At 39.2% G+C, this 20,982-nt stretch overlaps 1 protein-coding gene across 33 annotated transcripts in view; it reads right to left on the minus strand.

Moving 5' to 3' along the window:
• The window catches only part of Map2 (microtubule associated protein 2), a 266,088-nt gene that overhangs the window by 33,676 nt on the left and 211,430 nt on the right, over window positions 1–20,982 (minus strand). For 9 of the 33 annotated variants that reach the window (XM_070018116.1, XM_070018140.1, XM_070018232.1 and 6 more), the window contains 6 exons: window positions 17,903–17,980; window positions 9,448–9,693; window positions 4,018–7,707; window positions 3,603–3,809; window positions 3,282–3,416; window positions 192–253 (listed from right to left, as the gene is read on the minus strand). In XM_070018116.1, coding sequence (XP_069874217.1) covers window positions 192–253; window positions 3,282–3,416; window positions 3,603–3,809; window positions 4,018–7,707; window positions 9,448–9,693; window positions 17,903–17,980 — 4,418 coding nt within the window. The remainder of the gene's footprint in view (window positions 1–191; window positions 254–3,281; window positions 3,417–3,602; window positions 3,810–4,017; window positions 7,708–9,447; window positions 9,694–17,902; window positions 17,981–20,982) is intronic. The other 24 variants (XM_070018156.1, XM_070018201.1, XM_070018174.1 and 21 more) reach the window with 17 other exon arrangements.

Raw genomic sequence — 20,982 nt, forward strand, 5'->3', positions numbered from 1 at the left:
TCTCAGCTGAGTTCTCACCAGCTATCACCCATCATTCCAGAGGTTAATCTTTCCTGGGTGAGGGAACAGTTTGAAATGGCATTTTAACAGTAAATACCTAATTTCTAAACAGCATCTCAAGTTAATACAACATTGCAACTGGTATGGAAAGAAACTTGAAATCAAGAGCAAGGAAAAATTCAATTACTCACGGAGACTTTGTCCTTTGCCTGTTTAAATGCACTGGGAGCCTGAGTTGATTCACCACCTGCTGCTGTTGAAAAGAAAACACACAAAAGGCCCCAAACTTAGTAACTTAGTGGTTATAAGTCACACAAATGCATGTTAATACCTGTTGGTTTTGGATGTTACTATTTCAATAGACTAGTGAAAAGCAAAATTTTGCTGCTTTGGGGGCCCAAATTCAGTAACTGAAGAAACCATAACAGTAACAACAAAAGCTCCAACTCTATTGGGTGCCAGCTAGTATATCCTAATGTCTATCAAAGCATGTATCTGCACCCTGAATTGTTTTCTGTGGGTTAACAACATACCTTTGAATCTCTACCTGTAGGTAGAGTCTTTAGGACAGAAGTCACAGAATAGCAATGTTGATGCTGCAGAACTTAAGCAGAAGCTGACTTGTTTCTAGGATTGGCATGATATAACAAAGAGTACTTAGATTTTTAAACCTTGTTCTGAAAAGTCACCTGTCACCCCTACAGATGTCCCAAACTGTCATGATCAGCCAACTGTTTCTGCCTCTGCACCTCTTCCTTTCACCATATAAATGACATATTTGTTTGCTATGAAAATGCACAAGAAGGGAAAGAAATAGCTTGTCCAGGACAGAAAACACAACAGGAATCTTAAGTTCAGTACATACAGAATATATTTTACTTCATGCACTTTTTGTATGAAATCATTACCACATCTGTTACTGTTGTTTCTCTTAGGTTATCTTTCATCCTTGGATTTATTTTTTAACTTGATCATCTCCAGCGTATTTTATGTTGGTGACTTACCTGACTTGACTTAAATATCTCACAATTTAAGACAATCCTTTGTCTTGTAGAGAACCACAGTAATGGAAAGTTATTCACAAAAAATAAAACATTCAAGGTTGGGTTTTTAACTTTCTCCTTAATTTTTTTAATTTTTTGTGGTAAGAGTGAAACCCTCAAGGGAGAAAAAAAATTATGTATCTTGGTATGTTCTCCAAATTAGTTCCAAAAAAAATTTCTTCCTTGCCTGCGCAGCTCTGACACCAAAATCCTGTCTCTAATACTTATTTCGCTCTGTAACATTTTGTAAGTAACACTACTTACAGATTCTAAAACCAGTTTTTTAAAGAAGCCAGGAAACGGATGGCCTCTGTCTGCTTCTAATCCTACCTTAAATTCCTGTGACATATGTATGTAGTTTGCTTTAAACCAGTCATACCACATTTGTTATTTTTTTCTGTCAAAGTCTCTTAACATTTGACAGGAATAAGGGGAGGGTCATGTGAGCCCAAAGACCTTAACTTTCCTTTAAACGTATTAACAAAAGCAACTAACTTCAGGTGATAAGGTGCGTATCAATGACATATAAATGACTAACAATTTCACATTTCTTCTGAAATTCCATGATTCTTGTGACATCATCAATCTTTTCAGGCAGAATACAAAATTTCTTAATGCCCAAACAGGTTCTACACACCCAAGTATTTGTCTAACTACATCTGTTGTGTTAATTCCTAGCTCCTCTGCTAGAGGCCTTCCTTATCCTGAATACTTTTTGTGTATATACGTCTTCCATGCTCAATCCTGCCATTGTTCCTAAAGGAAAACACATGATATGATTATGAAGACAAAGTAATTAGAATATTGACTAGGTGTAGTGGTGTATGTCTGTAATCCCAACACCCTTGGGAGGCTGAGGGAGGAGATAATGAGTTCAGGGCCAGCCTGGACTACACAGTGAGACCCTTCCCTCACCCTTCATGTATGTCAAGTATTTTTTGTTTTGAAACAAAACATGGCTATCATAAAGCTATCAATAACCCTAATTTTCACAAAGGCTTATACCATACAATATTTAAAACTAAGGGCTTACAAACAACCTTCATAATGTACAATGGAAAGGAAAAATATTCTTTCCTGATGTATCAGTATGGCTATTTTGCAGAATACAAGCATATCAATTCAATGCTAAGTAAAATATATTCTAAATGAGGATTTCACTAGCATACATATATAAAAATAAATACTCTATTGAAATTGAGAAAAAAAGTTTGCATCATCAGCAGAGATTTTAATTAAGATTTCTAACATGGCTCATTCCTTTGCTCTGTAAGGTTTTTAAGCTTAGTACACATAAACATTTGCAGACAATAGAGAAATAAGTAGATAGCAAAATGGAAATACACCTGTTTTATTTCTTTTTTCCTTTTTTTTTGTTTTTGAGACAGTCTTTCTTTGTAGTTGAAGCTGGCCTTCGACTCCACCTACTTTTCCCTTCAGAGGTCTGGGATTACAGGAAATTTATTTATTTCTAACTTACCTTCCATGGAAAGAAACAAGTTTTATAATTTTGCATGTCGAATAATATCGGAAAACTACACAGTTTAGATCAACATATCAAAATATCAACTAAGTTATATAGTACAGTAGATTGAAAGGTTTGTTAACTTTGGAAAGGAAGATAAAATCTGATGGGATTGCCAGAAAATTTCACTTCCTGTCCTTTTTGTTTTTCTTATCTACAATGAAATCATTTTATGGCAAACCACAATTGTATCCCAGCTTGCTTTTTGTTTCCATTGTGTAAGTCATTACGCTTTCCTGTTGGTTTTCAGTAAATTGGTCAACATCAGTAACAGATTTGGCAGTAATAATGTAGAAAATAGGACACATTATCTATCTATCTATATATATGGTTTTCTAATCATGAGGGAGATAAATAAGCAAAATAATGAGAATGCATACCACGGTTAAATTCATCGCCATCGTCTAACCAAACACACAGAATGAAAATAGGAATCCCCAGAATGTGACATTAGAGGACAATGCCAAGATACAATCACGCACTGTTATGTCTGAGCATGAAAAAGAAACGGATGGTCATGAGCTTTTCTGCAGGGAGGGGAGAAAAAAAAAAGAATAATGATACAAGACACTTAATTGCAAAACTGTTCATGACTGATAAGATTCTTGGAGGAAAAACAAAATGAAGAAGCAGCTACAATAATGAGATTAAAAACAACAACAACAACAACACATCTATGTTTGCCAGCCACATTGCAGAATTTGAGCAATCACCTGTGGTTTTCCGCTTAACACAGGAGAGATGAGTTGGTCTAGTATATTTGATAGCAGGTTTTAAAATGAATTTCCTGGAGGGAGAGTGGGCCTGAACTTCTGTTTTTTTAGCAAGTTCAGCCTTCTTATAAACTGCTATGAATAAGAAAACACAAAAAGCATACCATCAGGAAAAAAAAGGAAACATTTGGAACAATCCCGAACGAAAATTTCATCAAATAAGCAGTTACCAAGATTAGGTAGTTTTTTTTTTCCCTTACAAAAGAGTAATAATAAATTACTTCCAAAAACATTTTTCAAAGAAGTGATTGTTAAATGAACCTTTTTTCCTTCTCACTTCATCCCTGGAGACTGTGCTAGGCTCCTTTTTAGCTATTTTTCTTTCAGGAGTGGAAATTCTGCCTCTCCCGGTTTTAAAAGGCTTTTCTTTTCTATGTTTCTCGAGAGATGGTCTCCGAACTTCCTTGTCAGCTTTCTCCTCTTTAGGAATAGTGTCTAACTGCTCTGTCATGATGCTTCTGTCATCATCTGCGGATCAAAGCAAATCATGACAACAACAACAGCAAGAACATTAGTAACACACGGACAGAAATCCTTCTTATAGTCAACCAAACAAAAAAGAAAGATAGAAAGGAAATACCTTAAAACGCTGGTAGTCGTAAGAAAAAAAGCAACCACCACCCCGTTAGGTTACTGGGTTTGATTTGGAGTAGATTTAAAACAAAAAAAAGCACACCTTGAGTATCCACCCACAGGCTGTCAGCATCCAGGATGGAGTCGTCAATGGTGGTCTCGTCCTTGTAATCCTCGTAGGTTTCAGTCTTGTATTCTGAGTAGGCGACGACCCCTTCTCTCCCTGGAGAGCCGTCTCTGCGTTCGGCCTGGGCTTCGGCTGCCATTTCGACTTGGAACTGGTCCTCCTCGGGAGCGGACGGCCTCCTCTCCACCTCGGGCTGCTCCAGGGCTGCGAAGCGCACGCTGTGGGACCCCGACTCGCCCTCCTCCGTGGTGGTCTGCACTACCGTGATGAAGTCGTCTTCGATGGTCACCACGGACTCGATCACTCCCTTGTGCTCCCCTGGCCCTGGGCAGGCCTCTACCACCTCCTCGCGGCTGCTCGGGATCCCCAGGTCAGTGATCTGCAGGGTGTCGGAGCGGAAGAGGAGCTTGTCGTATTCGCCCCGGGCCTCGATCTCCTCCTCTTCACTCAGAGCCTCTGCGGGTTCACACACGATGGCTTCCACCTGGGTCGGGGTCACCTCGGAGGGGGTGGCGGACGTATCCAGGGTCTCCTTGCTTTCTTCCTTTGGCAACTGAATAAACTCCATCTGGACATCGGCTCTGTCGTCCGCAGCAGCTAGCTCAGCCTCCGAAACGGCGGGCGGGCAAGGGATTTCCACCGACAGCTTAATGGGCGCTTCATCCTGAATGAGAGATGACTCTGGAGACGTTTCCTTCTTGCCCTCGTCAGGCTTCAGGGACTCCAGGGTGAGGCTTTCATGCTCGCCACTGGATTCGTAAGATTCCTCTTTGTCCACAGCCTCCTGGTGCACCAGGTCGGGCTTGGCTACCTTCTCCTTGACTTCCGTCTCACTGACCTTGGCACCTTCTTTCACATGGCCCAGCTCAGCACCCAGGAATGCATCTGCTGCCTGAGGTGCTTTGGAGGCCGGGGTCAGCTCCTGCCCAGCTTCAAGTTTAAGCTCTGGGGCCTTCCCAGCCTCTACACTCAGCCCCGCAGCCATCTGTCCAAAGTCACTGATTTGAACATCTAACTGATCCTGGTCACCTCTCTTTGCAGCCAAATCCAGTTCTTGTTCAGCCTTTCTGGATGGCTCTACCTCGGCTACCTCTGGCACTGAACCAAGACCTTTACCTACTTTCTCCGGTGATGCGTGTTTTGCTATTGTTGGTTCCTTGGTGGTGGAAACTTGTTCATAGGTCATTCCCAATCCAAACATCTCTGCGTTGCCGCCAGCCTCTTCTGTCTCCTTGGTGTGTTCTTCACTTTTTTCTAAGACCGTATCCAGCTTGTCACTGGCTTTTCTGTCCTGGTCAAACTCCTTACCCAAGCCTGATCTGTCAGCAGAGGTAGACGGAGCTGCTTCTTTCTCAGCACTGAACTCATCTTTGACTCTTCCAGCAGCGGCCAGTTTCACTTCAATCAAGGAAAGGTCTGTGGCCAAATCTCTTCGAACTTTATCATCAGCCCCCTCATAAAAGGAGCCACTCTCTCCCGATAAATTGTCACTGTCCTGAACGGGTGATGGCAGAGGGACGGTGTACTTATTGAACACACAGTACCCCAGGTCTTCAGGCTGACTGTCTGTTTTCACAATGACGTGGTTTGCATCCGTGACAGGTGGCAAGCCAGTACTACTTTCCTCCACCACAGTCTCGGATGGGACTGATTTCCTCCTGGCAAACTCGGCATCTGCACTCACAGAAGCTAACCTGGATCGCGTGCCTGTCAGATCGAGCATCTCAGGCAGGTCAGGGGCCATGACAGTTCCATTTTTGTAGTAATCTTTGGCTAGGAATGGTGACTCACTGGATGTCTCAACTTGGGTATTTTCCTGGCCAGCAGTAGCTTTTTCCTCCTCTATCTTTTCCTCCTCTTCTTTGCTTTCTATTGGGAAGCAAGGGGCTTTCTCCACTGCGGGTGTAGTAGCAGGGAGGTAATCATCTCCTTCGTCCATACTTCCACTAGTGTTGGTTAGAATATCAGAAGCCAAAGGAGAAAGATCATGGCCCCTGCCAAAATTAAATCCAAGGGCGATAGAATCCAGGCAAGACATGGGCAAATTGATTGACATGCTTCTCTGTTCTATGGCAGACCTACCACCAAGTCCCAAGCTTCTACTGAGTGTCAGGTCATCCTTATTCTTACTGTGGAGATCCCGTTTCTCCCCATATACTTTTGGATCAATAGTGAACATTCTTTCTTGAGGAGAACTGGGTTCTTCAGGTAAATCAGAGGGATAACTCTGTGCCAGAGTGCTGTACCCTGCTTCTTGGGCTGGAGCACTTGGCTGGGATTCTTTGCCCTCTTGTAATCCCTTGTCATCATTTTGCGTGGCGGTAGATACGGTATCAGTGGACTCCTGGGCTCTTTCTCTTGTATCGCTTAATTCGTAGTAATCGCTGCCTAGCTGAATGCTCTTTATGGATTCTTCTTTCAAGGCAGATGTTTCAAAGTACTTGGACATTCCTGACTTATCTTCATAAAATGGCATGCCAACCTCAGCCGATGCTGCAGTCCCGACTCCTTCCACCTTATCTTTGACAGCAACTTTCTCCTCAGAAAATTCCTGGGCTGCACTCTTTTCACTTAAAGTAGCTGGCTCAGTGGTGACTTTTTCCAAGGTCTTAGAGGCCAGGACTGAATCTGTAAATGTGGACTCCAAATCTGCAGAGAAGGAGTCTTGGTTGAATATGTCTGTGCTCTGTGCTTGGCTTTTTGGTCCTTCTTTTGAGAAAGAGAGCTCTACGGAGCTCTGAATCACGCCTGTTTCTTCATCTCTGTGTGTTGGGGTCTCATGTTCTTTTAGTGTAACTTCTTTATCAGAAATGATTACTTGTTCTTCATGCTTTGGTTGTGGCTCCTGTCCACTGGGAATGGAGGTCTCTTTCTTCTCCTGATTTGTGCCTTCCCTTTCTTCCCCTAAATCCTTCTCCACAACATATCCTTCCATAACTAGACCGTAAGCATCTTTGGGTAAGATAATTGCCTCTGGAGTTTCTGCCACTTTCTCAGTCTTATCCTTCTGTGACTTCTCTACTTTAGCACTATCTTTGGCAGTAGCTGGATCAGTGGCTTCCTGCAGAGATTTTTTGTCTTCTGGTTGTAAGAGGACAGGGGCAAAGGGTGATGCTCCTGTTGCTATTTCGTTCTTCATAACATCTAAAGGGAGAGTGAAGCCACCTTGAAAAGGACTGGGCATGGGAGAATCGAACTGCTTCCCTTCCCACCTTGGGATATCCTCAAGGACATCTTTCTCCCTCATGGGTGTCAGGGGGCCAGGGGAAACTGGAGCGGCTAAACCCCACTCATCTTTCTTTGTTTCAACTGGAATTTCAATGAACCAGTCTTTCTGCTCTTTGGGAGCTGGAGACTCTGCAGAGAGGCCAATGCCAGGTATCACCACACTTGTTTCTGTCTTCTGTTTCGTGTCTTCCCGGCTGTCACCAAGAGTGTGCCCAAAGAGAGCCAGAGGTGCTTTTTCGCCTTCTGTACCTTGGCCTTCCTTTTTATCAGGGGAGGTTTTAGTTGTCTCTGGCTGAGGAACTAAGGCAGCATGTTTAAGGTCTTCACCAGGCTTACAAATTAGCTCTGACTCTTTTCCCTTCGTATCTAAAGGCTCAGCTGATGAGGGAGTCAATTCTCGCTGGTCATGAAACTCCATCTTCGAGGCTGTAAGTAAATCTGAAGTAATTGGGTTGATTTTTAAACAGTAAGAAAGGGCTTTCAGGCAGTAAGCTTAAAATCATACTTGGAGATGGTAAATGAAGAGATGAAGGTTAAAGGAAAAAGCATGGAACATGCAAACATGCTTCCCATTTAGAAATGAATATGCAAATGTCAGTGCTGATATTTTATGTATACTATTGCTACGATAGAATGTTAGAAATTAATGTGTGCAGGAATTATCAGAAAAGTTTTCTTTAGGCCACTTATTTTTTCCTTCTTTTGGCTTTATTTGTTTAGTTTCTCCTAAACATTATGTGATGTGCATTAGAATAAAAATGTATTTGCTTTCTATAAAAATGATAAATTAATGCATACTGAACAAGTAGCTGATGTAAAGGTACAAAAGTATATTAAAGATAAAATATGGGTAAGGACTGTCATCTCCTGGATTTGTTTATAGGTTTTCTCATGGAAAATAAATTGGGAGGCAATGTGCAGAAGATCAGGTAATTCATTATGATAAAAATTAATAGATTTTGATAAATTGATTAACAATTATCAATACCAATTCTAGAGGCATTGAAAAGTTATATTGATATGAAGTTTTAGAAGTCATCTGATATTTAATTCTAAGAATATAAGTAAACACTTGCTATTAATTTGTATGATATGACTTAGCACATCATTGATCACCTAATTTTTATCTATTCGAAACTCTTAATTTCTAATAATCATAACTTATTTTGTATGATGTATATGTATCTGAATCATATTACTAAGACTGCTATAGCAAAAAAATCTTTAAAAGAATTCACTCTTAAAATACCCATTTTTCCATGGTTTTGGCCTGGACAGGTTTCCCTAGGGCATAATCAGTGATTGAAGCATTGGTCAGTATTGGCTTTACAGATGCTTCACAAGAAATAAATGACTTGTTCTCATTTTTATTTATATGTCAATCCTTGCGTTTTAAGATTAACGACCACAAAATTGTGGTCTTTAGAGCTAAATGTAGATATTGGGGAAAGATTTGAGGGAAAAAAATCATAAAATCCAACCACCTTTCAAAGAGCAAGTGTATGGATCATCATTACCTTATATAATTATGTGTTCTGTTGTAACAGTAGAAAAGGAAGACTTAATGAACTTGTAATAAAGGTTAGATGAATGAAAACCTCAAGAGGTATGGGCGTGACCGCGGGAGTTGGCTGCCATGGAGAGAACATGACATGAGAAGCATCAACAAGATTTCTTAAGGGAACCAAACCAGTATTTGCTGAAGCAAAAACATAAAAGTAAAAATAAGTAAACAAACATAGCACACTGCAGTTGCAAATAAAAGCATTTCTATTATTTAAGCCGCTATGCGCCAAACTCCAACTCTAGGACTTGAAAGAAAAGCATATGAAATTGCTGTCCCCAAAATAAAAACAAAAATATACAATGTATTAGCAATGTGACTGGCAAACATTTGAGATGAGGAGGGAGGGAAAATCAAAAGCTCACACAGCACCATCAGCCTGCTGCAAAGCGTATTGTATCATGGCAAAGGACAACCAGGAGTCAGTTGCAGCAGGGGACAACCAAGCTGCCACACAGCATCTGCGCAAGCCACACTCTGCTCATCAAGCCTAAAATGGTGTCTCATGATCATGAGAGGACCCAGCAATGGAGCAACACTGGAAAGGCATCAGGTTGGTAAGCCGCTGGAGAGATGGCTTGCAACAAAACATGCACATCCTGAAAAAGACACACCTTCCTTGGTAGAGGAAGGGGATTTTACTTCTGGAGACACCTCATTGACCTCTTTTACACCTTTCTCATGTAGTTCCCCCATCCAGGCACTCTCTTCTGGAGCTATCTGGGCCACTGCACTAGACTCCACTTGGCCCCCACTGAGGTCTTGGGGTGGGTCTGAGGACTTAGTAGCCCCACACTTTTCCCCAGGAAGAGCAGCAGGTTTCTTTTCCTCAGCCATCACACCCTCTAGCGTTTCTTCTTCTTAGGGATGAAAAAGATGTTGACATCATGACCACAGAACAACACACACAAGGACAGAAATATTATTTAAGGAACACTTTCAGCTCCATTGGAATGATCCCATCAGGAACTCAGGTATGTTTTGTTTCACCACTAGATGAGCAAATTGAGAGTGTCATGCAATGTACATTGTGTACTGGTTGAAACATTATGGCATCTCATTCAAAAGGCTATTTATTTTAAAAACTGAGAGCTGAAAGGGTTTTATTGATTTATTACCCTTAGTGGAAATGGCAGTAAGCTATAGGCATGTGAAGGGTTTGCTGGAAATGAGATAGAGTTGGATGGGTAACAGATGGTTGGGTAAGATACATGAATTAATGCACTGAAATGAAAGCCTTAAAATTTGTTGGGCGTGCTGTTTTCTCCAATGCATGAAGCCCCTACATAAGAATCCTTGATTGCTTCATTTAAAAGCTGGAAAGAACTCTAGAAGTTAAAAAAGGCCTTTTTACAAAATAATTTCCAGCCAAATGCCTTAACAGCTTTATTATAAGTCCATCAAAATTACTCAAATTTATTTACTACTTTCCAAAGAAAAACTACCTGAGTCCATTTATGTTATTTTCATTGAATTATATGATGCCAGAGAAAGGAAAATATTCAATAAAATGCAGAATTTATTATTTACAAACTTATTATTTGCAAAAGTTGGTCTCTAGACCACGATTATTACAATAAGGCTTAATCGGTAATATTGTTCATGTTTAAGTTCTTTTGACACTCAGAAAAAATAGGCATATTAGCAATAAAATCATTTTTCTTCAATTGAAGACAAAAATCTCCGAGAAAAGATAAATGAGTGGCAAACTGTCAAGACAGCTTTGCCCCATGGCTATCATGTGGGAAAGTAGTAGCATTCTTGCACTACTGATTTTTTCCTTTACATTTTAAATGACAGTAAAAACAAATAAATCCCACTTTATCCCTTAATAAATTAAAGATAAATATATAAACTGCTCTATAGCTCTGCAGATGGAAGAAGATTTTTTGTTAAATTTCTGAAAAATAATTGTACACTATGTAACAGGTCCTGAGTGAAAAACTATAGATGGAAAGAAAAGGAATTTTCTTTTTTAAGAAATAGTAACATCCCAGAGGGAGAGAGTAGATAGAATTATTTCATCTGTTTTATCACTCAGGGATCTCCATTTTTATAATTTAATTTTATAAGTAACATGTTTTTAAAAGAAAACATTCCAATTCTAACCAATTATTAAGAGAATTTTTGTAATGCATAGGTCTTGACTGCAGTTAAATGAATTTTAATATAGCCAACATCACTGATGTTACTTCACTGGACAGTCAAATCAAGTAAATTTACAAGTTTTCAAATTCATGTCATTTTTTTAAACTTTTCATTTTCTCATTTGTTTAGAACATGTGTACTTCCACTGTACATATTTCTTAACCAAATATTTCCATATATTTGATTATCTTAAGTTCACACTGTGAGAAGAACATGGCGTATTCAATGGAGGTTATATTTTGTTATCAATGTGCCTGCTCCCTGGGAGCTCTTTATTTTCAAAAGGAAACCAAAGAAGCATCTTATCAGGAATCTAATTAGAGGGCTATGAGCTTATACCTCATTGTTTTAAAACTGTCTGCACTTAACATTACATACTGTCTCATAAGAAAATAAACTCTTCCGCTACTAAGCGAGTTATTTTGTTCATTTGAAAATAAACTCTTCACCTAAGAAAAGTATTTTTAGCTGTACTTCCTTTTTTCTTTATAAAACTACTAGTTAGAATGAGGAATATGGCAGCCTGTGCCCGCTCATTTTATCCTGACCATAGCCAATTACATACTAGGTCTGGAAGCTTTATGAGATTGGAGAGACCTAGCCTTTGAATCATTTCTTTCATTTTAGCGCAGATCTGCAGGCAAACTTTATCCACCCAATTGTTGTTTCTGCAGATGATAAACTGAAATAAAGAATTCATTCATAACATTTATTTCTATTCTAAATATGTCCTCCAATCTTTCTCTCTTAAGGAATGATCATATCAATAGAGCACTATAAAAAGCTACTCTCTTTTGTATCCATGGAGAAAAAAAATATCAAAGTCATCTTCTTTGGTGTGGGTAAGGATCTGCAGTGACTTTTTTTTTTTTTTTGCAAGGAGTAGATAGAATTCAGAACTGGACTTGAATTGAATTTTAATTTTTGCTCCGTCTCTCACTGTCTCTCACTCTTCTTGGAAGAGAGGATATAAAGAGAGGATGCGCTCACATGGCTGAAGGAGGACTTCTGTATAAATTTGAGGCAGCTGGTTGGGATATGTCCTACAAAGAGACTTTACTTACATGTGGAAAAAACAGCCTCTAGTCCCGCCCACCCCCACATGAAGGCACATTGAACAGGATGGGTGTGGCCAGAGCTGCAGGCTGGAGAGGAGGAGCAAAAGGGCACCATGCTCGGTTCACCTTTCTCCTGGCCTAAGTGGGCCTCTGCACTCTGCGCTGTGGCACCGGGGAGCACATTAGAGGTAGTCCATTCTGAGCTGAACAAAGGGTGCTCATAATATTCCTCATCAGAATTGTAAGGCTCATCATCGGGCACAGACACGGAGATGGAGGGGGCTAGGAGCCTACGCCTCTCCCCGCTGGTGGCAGGTTCATGGCTGGGGAACCTGTGTAGAGGACCCACTTGATCCTCAGCCCCTTCATCTACAAACAGACACACAGGAAGAAACTGCAGGGAGAACTGGACGAGACAGACACAAGATCAGACGGACGAGACAACCTACATGAGGACACAAAGGGCCTGAGAAGTGCACAGTGTGATGGAGGAGAATTAGCGAGACTCAGCTGATGACAGATGGGAGACAGCGAATGCCGCATGCTTCAGGAGCCACTGAATTTAAATGATCCTTTTGCAATTTTGCCGTTGATCTAAGTAATCAGAGACAGTGACACCACCCATATTACGACAGAAATTATCTGTCAATTCTTCTCCAACAAGTCAGAATAACCAAGGAAATACTGGGATAGAAACAAAGCATTACAAAACAAATGGATCCTTTAAAGAAGATTAGCTCTTATTCTTATAGCAGTACATTTATAAATTTATAAAGAAATAAATAATTAGCATGTTAGGCCTGTCTGACTACAGCAAAAAAAAATTATACCTGCTTGAAATGCAACTTTAATTAACTAGGATGCCCAAGTACTTAGCATTTTGGTTAATTTAATGTTTATTAATGACTTTAGTGAGAAAATAATTTCAATTCTGTCAAAAGATAAAAGTACAAAGCATTATTTCTTTTTCCTGCCTTGATATGGAGGAAGCAGTTAGGATTACTGTCATTAGCTGACAATGTCTAGAGTTGGCTTCAGATTCGTCAAGACTTCATTCTGAGCAGCTAGCTTTATTTGTACCACTGGTTCTCGCTGTTTTTATGTTTCAGATTTTCTATTGCAGATTAGTTTTACTGAAATAATAATACAACAGCTCCCATTTCTATCTTTTAACTGTGTCTTGGCTTGAAAATCTGCATTAATTAAATGTATTTCCTTAAATTCACAATTGTAGACCGGCTTTCTTATTATGATCTGGACGCTTGTACATTGCAATGAATTTCAAGGATCCTGACAATGAACACTATTTGCCTCTAGTGGGCTGTAGATGCCACATCTCAGGCCAGTGTGGTAGAATATTAAATTTCCTAATTACTACTTACTTACATCTGGAGGTAATTTAAAAATAAAGTTCTCATCAAACAATATAAATCAAATTCTAGCATCTATCTGTAAAACTTTTTATTTCTATCAGAATTTAAGCAGGCAGAATTATAGCATTAATTTGCAAATGCATTATATTTTTAGGAAAGTAACTTATTTTCAGCAGCCAACTGCTGACAACTGGAAATAAGTCTGAAATCACAAGGATGTTAAAATAACACTCTTGAGAGAATATGTTTAATCTTTTGAGCATATCATTTACTGATTGTCCCATGGAAGTTGCTACTGGATAGATGCTCAGAACTTTTTCAGCCCTGATACTTACTATATCACGGGATAGTAGAGCCTAAAATAGTGTTTGATATTATTAGTTTAACTCAGCATGAGTTTTTCAGCTGAGGCCTACAACACTGACTGCATTAGTCCCAGTTTGTCACATAGTCTTTTCATTTATATTTCCTCCAGTCACACTTCTATTATGTTCAACTAATTTCATGGACAATCATAGGTGAAAGTAAAATCTTATCTTTTTTGTTTCTCTCCCTCTTTCCTTCCTTCCTTCCTTCCTTCCTTCCTTCCTTCCTTCCTTCCTTCCTTCCTTTTTTCCTCTCTTTTCCTTCTTCCTTTCTCTCTTCTTTTTCTTTTGGTTTAACTTAGGGCCTAGGCTCTCTAGCTATTTTTCTCAAGGCTAACTCTTTACCACTAGAGCCATAGCTCTACTTTTGGATTTTTTTTTAAGAGAGTGCAGTTAATTGGAGATAAGTCTCACAAACTTTTCTGCTTGGATTGGCTTCAAACTATGATTGGCAGATCTCAGCCTCCTGAGAAACTAGAATTGCAGGCATGTGCACCTGTGCCTAGCTTGTCTCCCTGTTTTTCAGCATTTATTTTCTGTGAAATAAAGAAAATTGTGAATAAACCTACCCCTTACCTGAAAAAAAAAAAGAAAATTGTGGTGTAAAATGAAAGCATTGAAAGGTAAGAGCTTGCAGTTAGAGACAACACTCACTTTTGAAAACTTTTTTGTCCTCTTTCTTACCATTTGTTGTTGTTGTTTTTAAAGTGCCAAAATGTAAAAATAGCTCAGAATCTTGGTTCAGATCTAAAACCTTTCAAAAGAACACACTATTTTCTATTCTGTAAATGTTCACTCTAAGCAGAAGATAACAAAAAACATCATCAGAAACTGTAAAAACTCCAGTGGAAAGGTAGCTTCTGTATCCAGTTCTAAGCCAAGGTAACTTCAAAAAGAGTGTGTGGCATGGCCAAGTCTGGACTTCTCTTGGTTCTGTGTGTTGCACATTCCCCAAATACCTGTCAGCGTATGGGAGTACAGCCCATCTATGATATAAGCTTCAGAGACAAGCCAGAGAAGTTGTGCTCAGGAGATAACTAAGTGTAAACAGTGCACTTGGTCCCAGTGATATTGACAGAAAGCATTAGATTCTTATTTGTTACAGAGTTGCTCATCAAACCACACTCAGTAGGGGTGGGGTAAATACTAATGACACACAAATGATAAAGTGAAAAAGGATTTTAGTGTAGTAGCCTGTCATACACACACACAAAGTGCTTCACTTTGAAGACAAGTTACTTCCACTCAACAATAGACAGATGGAGGGAGGTTGTGGAACTGTGGGCTGTAAGATTTCAATTTCAATTTTGATTTTGAATCCAGACAAAAATAATTATCTCTTTAGGGGAAAAGCCAATGTGTCAGTGAATCGGAGGGCTTCTGGAAGGACTGAATGTGCAAGGGCCTGTGTGAGGTTTTACTAACATACAGGTTGGCCTCTGTGTCTTCAGTTTTCAAGTTCTTCTACTCTTTCCCTTCATTGGACACAAAGTTGGATCAGAGACTTTTATTATGAAAAGTGGAATTGATTTCATGACAGACAGTTTTGTTGTTGGAATGCATCACTAAGGCCGCTAAGCCCTTCTCCTTTCAGCAAGCTTTTGACTAAGAACTCCTCAGTTTTTTGCCTGTTTATGCTGCCCTCACATGATATGGAACAAATATACTTTCAGATTTGCAACTATGTCACTGTGCCTCCCCCCACCCCCAACCTCCACCGCTCCTCCCCCTCCCCACCCCAGAATTCCAGAGCAAACCTAATTGGGCAGATGGATTCCCTGGTCTGTTTTCAGAGAATTCCACTGCATTTGCACAGACTTCCTAATTCTAACAGCACAGTCCAAACACAACTACTACATTTAAGCCAAAAATGAAAAACAAGGCTTAGTGCCGATGGTTCTTAGGAGGCTGAGATCTGAGGATTGCAGTTCAAAGCCTGCCCAGCCCGGCAGTAAAGTCTGTGAGACTCTTATCTCCAATTAAAGTTACTAACAAGGCAGAAGTGAAGCTGTGATTCAAGTGGTAGAGCACCAGCCACGAACAAAAAGCTAAGAGACAGTGGCCAGGATCTGAGCTCTAATCCAGTATAAAGAGGGGGGAGGGGGGAAGAAGGGTAACTGTCAACATCACAGGCCTAATCTTGGGCTAAGAGGATTCTCAGACATTGAATGGATTTAAGTAGGAGCCTAGAAACACTGTCAGTGACCTAAGAGAAGTACAACTCTCCAGTAGCTCTTCCAAGTACATTTGGAGTAAAATCTAGTATTTCCTTTGTAGTAAAACCCCAGCTAGCTGCTGCTCACTGTCTTTCCTTCACTCTTCTACCTCTTCCTTACTACCCATTAGGCATGGACCCTTACTTTAGAGCATGATGTCTACTGCCCATCTGAGTGCCCTTTGTATATCCTGCTTCTTCCACTTCCTGAAGTACCCTTTTCTTCCATCTTTGCATGACCAACACTTCCTCATGGTTCTAGGCTTACCATTACCTCCCCTTCCACGAAGGCAAGATTCCCTTCTCTCCTCTATCTGAAGGCCCCTGGTTCATTTCCCTTCCTGGTGCTAATCCACTCTTTAATTATCTGTAAGCTTATATACTGGGTTTCTGTCTTCCATTAAATAATGTGTTTCTTAAACACAGGGATTGTTTCTATGTTGTCATGAACATATATACCCAAAATTTGAAGAACTTCTAGAATGTTGTAGGGGTTCAAGAAATTAGGTACCAGGCGGAGAAAAAAAGTTTTCAAATCTGTAAGTTAAAAAATTAAATCCTATTTAAGATACTAATCATCAGTTGCTAAAACACATTAATTATATTCTCCAAACCTCTTTTCCTTCTTTAGAATAATTGTGTTTAACGCTACCTCAGGTATTAAATTTGGAGGAAAAGAAGCACATTGATTAAAGAGAGAATAGCCATGTTAAAATTTTTTGGTGAACAAAACTGTGACAAAAATAAAAGTATTTGGACTTGGCCCTATGCAGTTTAGTAATATAGAGTTTGATATTAAGGAAATCAAACAACGTTTTAAATTAACCTAGTTACAAATTGTAAAAGGATAACTCTTTCATGACAAATGTTACTCAATGTTGTCACAATGAAAGAATTCTAAAATGACAGAAAAAGGAAAAATACGTAAATAAGAAAAAAAATAAAGGGGCTGGGAAGGTGGCTCAAGTGGTAGAGCCTAGCTAGCCTTGAGCTGAAGAGCTGAGGGACAGCGCCCAGGCCCAGAGTTCAGGCCCCACGACCGGACCCCCCCCAAAAAAAAAAAGAAAAGAAAAAGAATAAAATGGAATAGTTTTAAAATTCTGATTTCAGTATATGGAAATTGAAAACAAACCATTATTATTTTGCTGACTTAGATCAGTCAGCTTTTGTGCATCATTAAAAGAGTCACAGGAAAAGGAGAGCCAATGCTCCTTCCTCTGCTGTGTTAACATAATTTAGTGCCTTTGATCTGAGATTCTGAATGGTGGTCTTCAAAGGCATACCTCTGTTTTATCAATGAGAACTGGAGAGCTGAGATGGCATTCCAAGGCATGCTAGTGCATGAATGTATTCATGGGCAGTAACAGACCTCCACAAGAAAAAAAAACAACCATGGTCTCAGCTTTTAGTTCATTGCTCTCACTATCAGGTTTATTTATTAACCTCTTGATTTACTAATATTTCTGGAGAGTATGCCATTGCCCAGGCCCTGGGGAAGACCTTGGTCATATAATAGTAAGCAAAACTGAGATAATTTGGGATATTTCTAGTGATCTCATAGGTAAGTATGATTCTTGCTATAATGGATTACATTTTTTTTTGTTTAGTCACAAAATGGGTATTTTCTTTCTCCAAACAGTACCTATTAGATATTGATTCTCTATACTTAGTCTAGCAATTTAAACACAAAGGTATCCTTTTCTTTATCCAGTATATTTCCATATTCTTCTACTTCAGATTTTATATAAAGAACTACATATTTATTTGAGCACTTTGTTTCTTCTTGACTATTTGAAACAGAACTCCAATGCTGGATCCCATATTGACCAGTGCTGGAGTCTATGGCTTGTGGGTCAATATTTATTGCTTACCCCTTCTGAGAAGATAAACACTGCAAAGTCAGGCCTTACCTTCCTCCACTGGAATGGTCTGTTCTGAGGCTGGTGATGGGGGTGGAGAAGGGGGCAGATTAGCTGTCTCTTCAGCTGCTGAGGATTTAGAAAAAGGAGAAAACAGATATGACAATTAATAGTATTTGCAAGTAACACTGCCATTCAAAAAACCCTCTGTAAAATTCAGTAAATAATTCAATTGTAATCTACATGTGACTTATCATTAGGCCTTGTCCTGATTCACATTTTTGACAACTTAGAGTAAGATAAGTATTCAATATTCTTCAAAAAATATTTTGTCTTTCCCACAAAAATGGATTAGACATAAATGGTAAAACTGTATCATGAATCTCACTTATTTTAATCTAGTTGTTCCATTCATAATGTTTTTCATTTGGCCTTCATATACCAGGAAAAACATGTACATAGTTTAGATAAAGTTAGACCAAAAGAAGATATTGGATGGTAAGTTGTCCAACTACTTGATCTGGAAACATTAAAAATATGTCAGTTATACTAGCTATATATAAAAATACTACCACATTTTTTAGAATAATATTTTCCATCACCTAATTTAATGTTATTACTCATCTCTATGTATTCTTAGAAAAATGGTTTCCCTTATTTGCAATAACTAGTGTATGTCTGAGTCAAGCAGAAAAGGTCAGATAAGTTGGTGTTAGGGGAATGAACCCCAAGATAAGTATTCAGATGGTTTTTTTTCCCTTTCATGAAATTGTTTCTATCATATTTGTAAGATGATATCTATGTTGCTTTGTATGTCCCTCCCCCACAGTATAACCCATACTTTCACTGTATTTGATGTTGGTATAATTTGTGGAGGGGAAGGGAAAAAAACAAATTGTTTAACTAGGGATACAGGTGGACCCATTGCAACAATGAGATGTACAAGTCGTTATGTCGAAAAATGAACTTAACGACTTTGGTGAGGGGTTGGGGGAGGAATGGGTGGGGGGGAGGGGAGGGTGGGAAGGGATGGGAAGGGGAAACAATGAGGAGACAACAATGCTTGATAAGCAATGTACTCATTATCTTGCCCATGTAATTGTAACTCCTCTGTACGATATTCTCACAATAAAAAAAAAAAAGAAAAAAAGAAAAATGAAGCTGTTTAGCAAGGCACAGACCAGCAACAGATTGATGCACTGGGTGATGTTATCTTCTGGTCTTTCAGGAATGTTCTAAAAGATGCAACACTCACAGTTTAGGGAGGTTTTCTCCTCAGGTGCCTTCCTTTTGACTCCTCTATGGAGGAAGGAATTTCAAAAGGAAGTATATCTTTAGGTCATGTCTAAATCTCTTCTAAAGATTATATGAATTTCAGTGGCATTAAGCAGTGACTGGAGGCAGCTTTGGATGATAGATGATGCTTTTAGTTCCTAGACCCTGTGGGGCCTTTATGACCTAACTACCTTGTGATCCAGCAATTCCACACTTGGGTCTTTATCCAAAAGATTACAAACTAGGATACCATAAAGCCACCCGCATATCCATGTTCACTGCAGCACTATTCACCATAGCTTAGGTATGGAATCAGCCCAGATGCCCCTCAGTGGATGAGTGGATCAAGAAAATGTGGTATATATATAAATGTGGTATATATATTACTCATCCATTAGAAAGAATGATATTATATCATTTCAAAAGAAATGGAAGGACCTAGAAAAAAATTACGTGAAGTAGGTGCGGTCCAGAGGTACAAAGGATGCATCTTTTCTTACATTAATTTATACACGTATAAATAAACACTGGAGTGTTATAGAAGTATACAAAAATGTTTAACTGAAATATGGTAGATTCAGGGGAGAAGTCAAATGGTATAATGCCTTAGGAAGGCTAACTCACAGACCACCAACATAAATTCCAGGAAACAGGAAATCAAAAAAGGAAGGCAGTGTCAAGTAGGTGTGAGTGTGTGGGGGCGGAGGGGAAGGCAGATGAACAAAGATAGGAAGGAAGAAGGGAGAATGTAGTCATATCCTACAAAATTAAGAAAATTGAGGGAAGAGGTGGAGTTGGGAGTGATGGAGAGAGTAACGAAAGGTGTGACATTCATCAAGAATGACTATATCAATAAATTGCTTAGTTGAATGGTAACCCCTTTGTACAATGACTTATTAAAGATAATAAAACATATCTGAAAAGATTTGAAATTTTAAAAACTGAGTTTTCTGTCAAAGAATAGAAGTAAACAACAGACTGAAGGTTATGTTTATGTTAGATAACTTTTCTTCTCTGTTTAAGAGAAAAATGATTGCTGATATTCAAAACACTCAGCTTAAGAAAAGATTATACTAGTTGAGGAGCCTGTAGTTCATGCCTGTACTCTTAGTTACTCAGGAGGCTGAGATCTGTGGATCATGGTTCGTTCAGCCCAGGCAGGAACATCTGTGAGACACTTATCTCTAATTAACTAGCAAAATGCTGGAAGTAGAGTAATGGTTTAAGTGATAGAGTGCCAGTCCTGAGCCAAAAAGCTAAGAGCCTGAGTTTAAACTCCAGTACTAGCACAAAAAATAAATATAACTCCCCCCCAAAACAGAACAAAAATAATTTGTATACTGAAAATTATTTTGGGGGGAAGTAAAAGATATTTATTATTCACTTTTTAATTGACACTTGAAGGAACACTAAGCAGGAAATCAAATATTAAGGATAAATAAGATTGTAAGACAGGAAAATGGATGTGTACAGTTTTTAGGACTTCAAAGAGTACTTTCTGTAGATTGGGTATATGCACCCAATTAACTGATTAACAAAAGATGCTCTTGTATATCTCTGCTTGTATATACATACATTTCTATCTATCACTTGATCAGTTGATCAATCTAACTTTCTTTTTTCTTTTTTTATTGGTTGTGGGTCTGAACTCTGGGCTGGGGCGCTGTCCCTCAGCTCTTCAGCTCTAGGTCTATGCTCTACCACTTGAACTACAGCACTACTTCCAGCTTTTTCTGCTTATGTGGTGCTGAGGAATCAAACCCAAGGCCTCATGCATGCAAGGCAAGCACTCTTCCACGGAGCCACCTTCCCAGCCCTCAACTTAACTTTCTGATAGGGCAGTGAACCTTTGGATG

Source organism: Dipodomys merriami, unplaced genomic scaffold (genome assembly GCF_024711535.1).
Source record: "Dipodomys merriami isolate MVZ:Mamm:240054 unplaced genomic scaffold, mDipMer1.0.p SCAF_1, whole genome shotgun sequence".
Lineage (NCBI taxonomy): Eukaryota > Metazoa > Chordata > Mammalia > Rodentia > Heteromyidae > Dipodomys > Dipodomys merriami.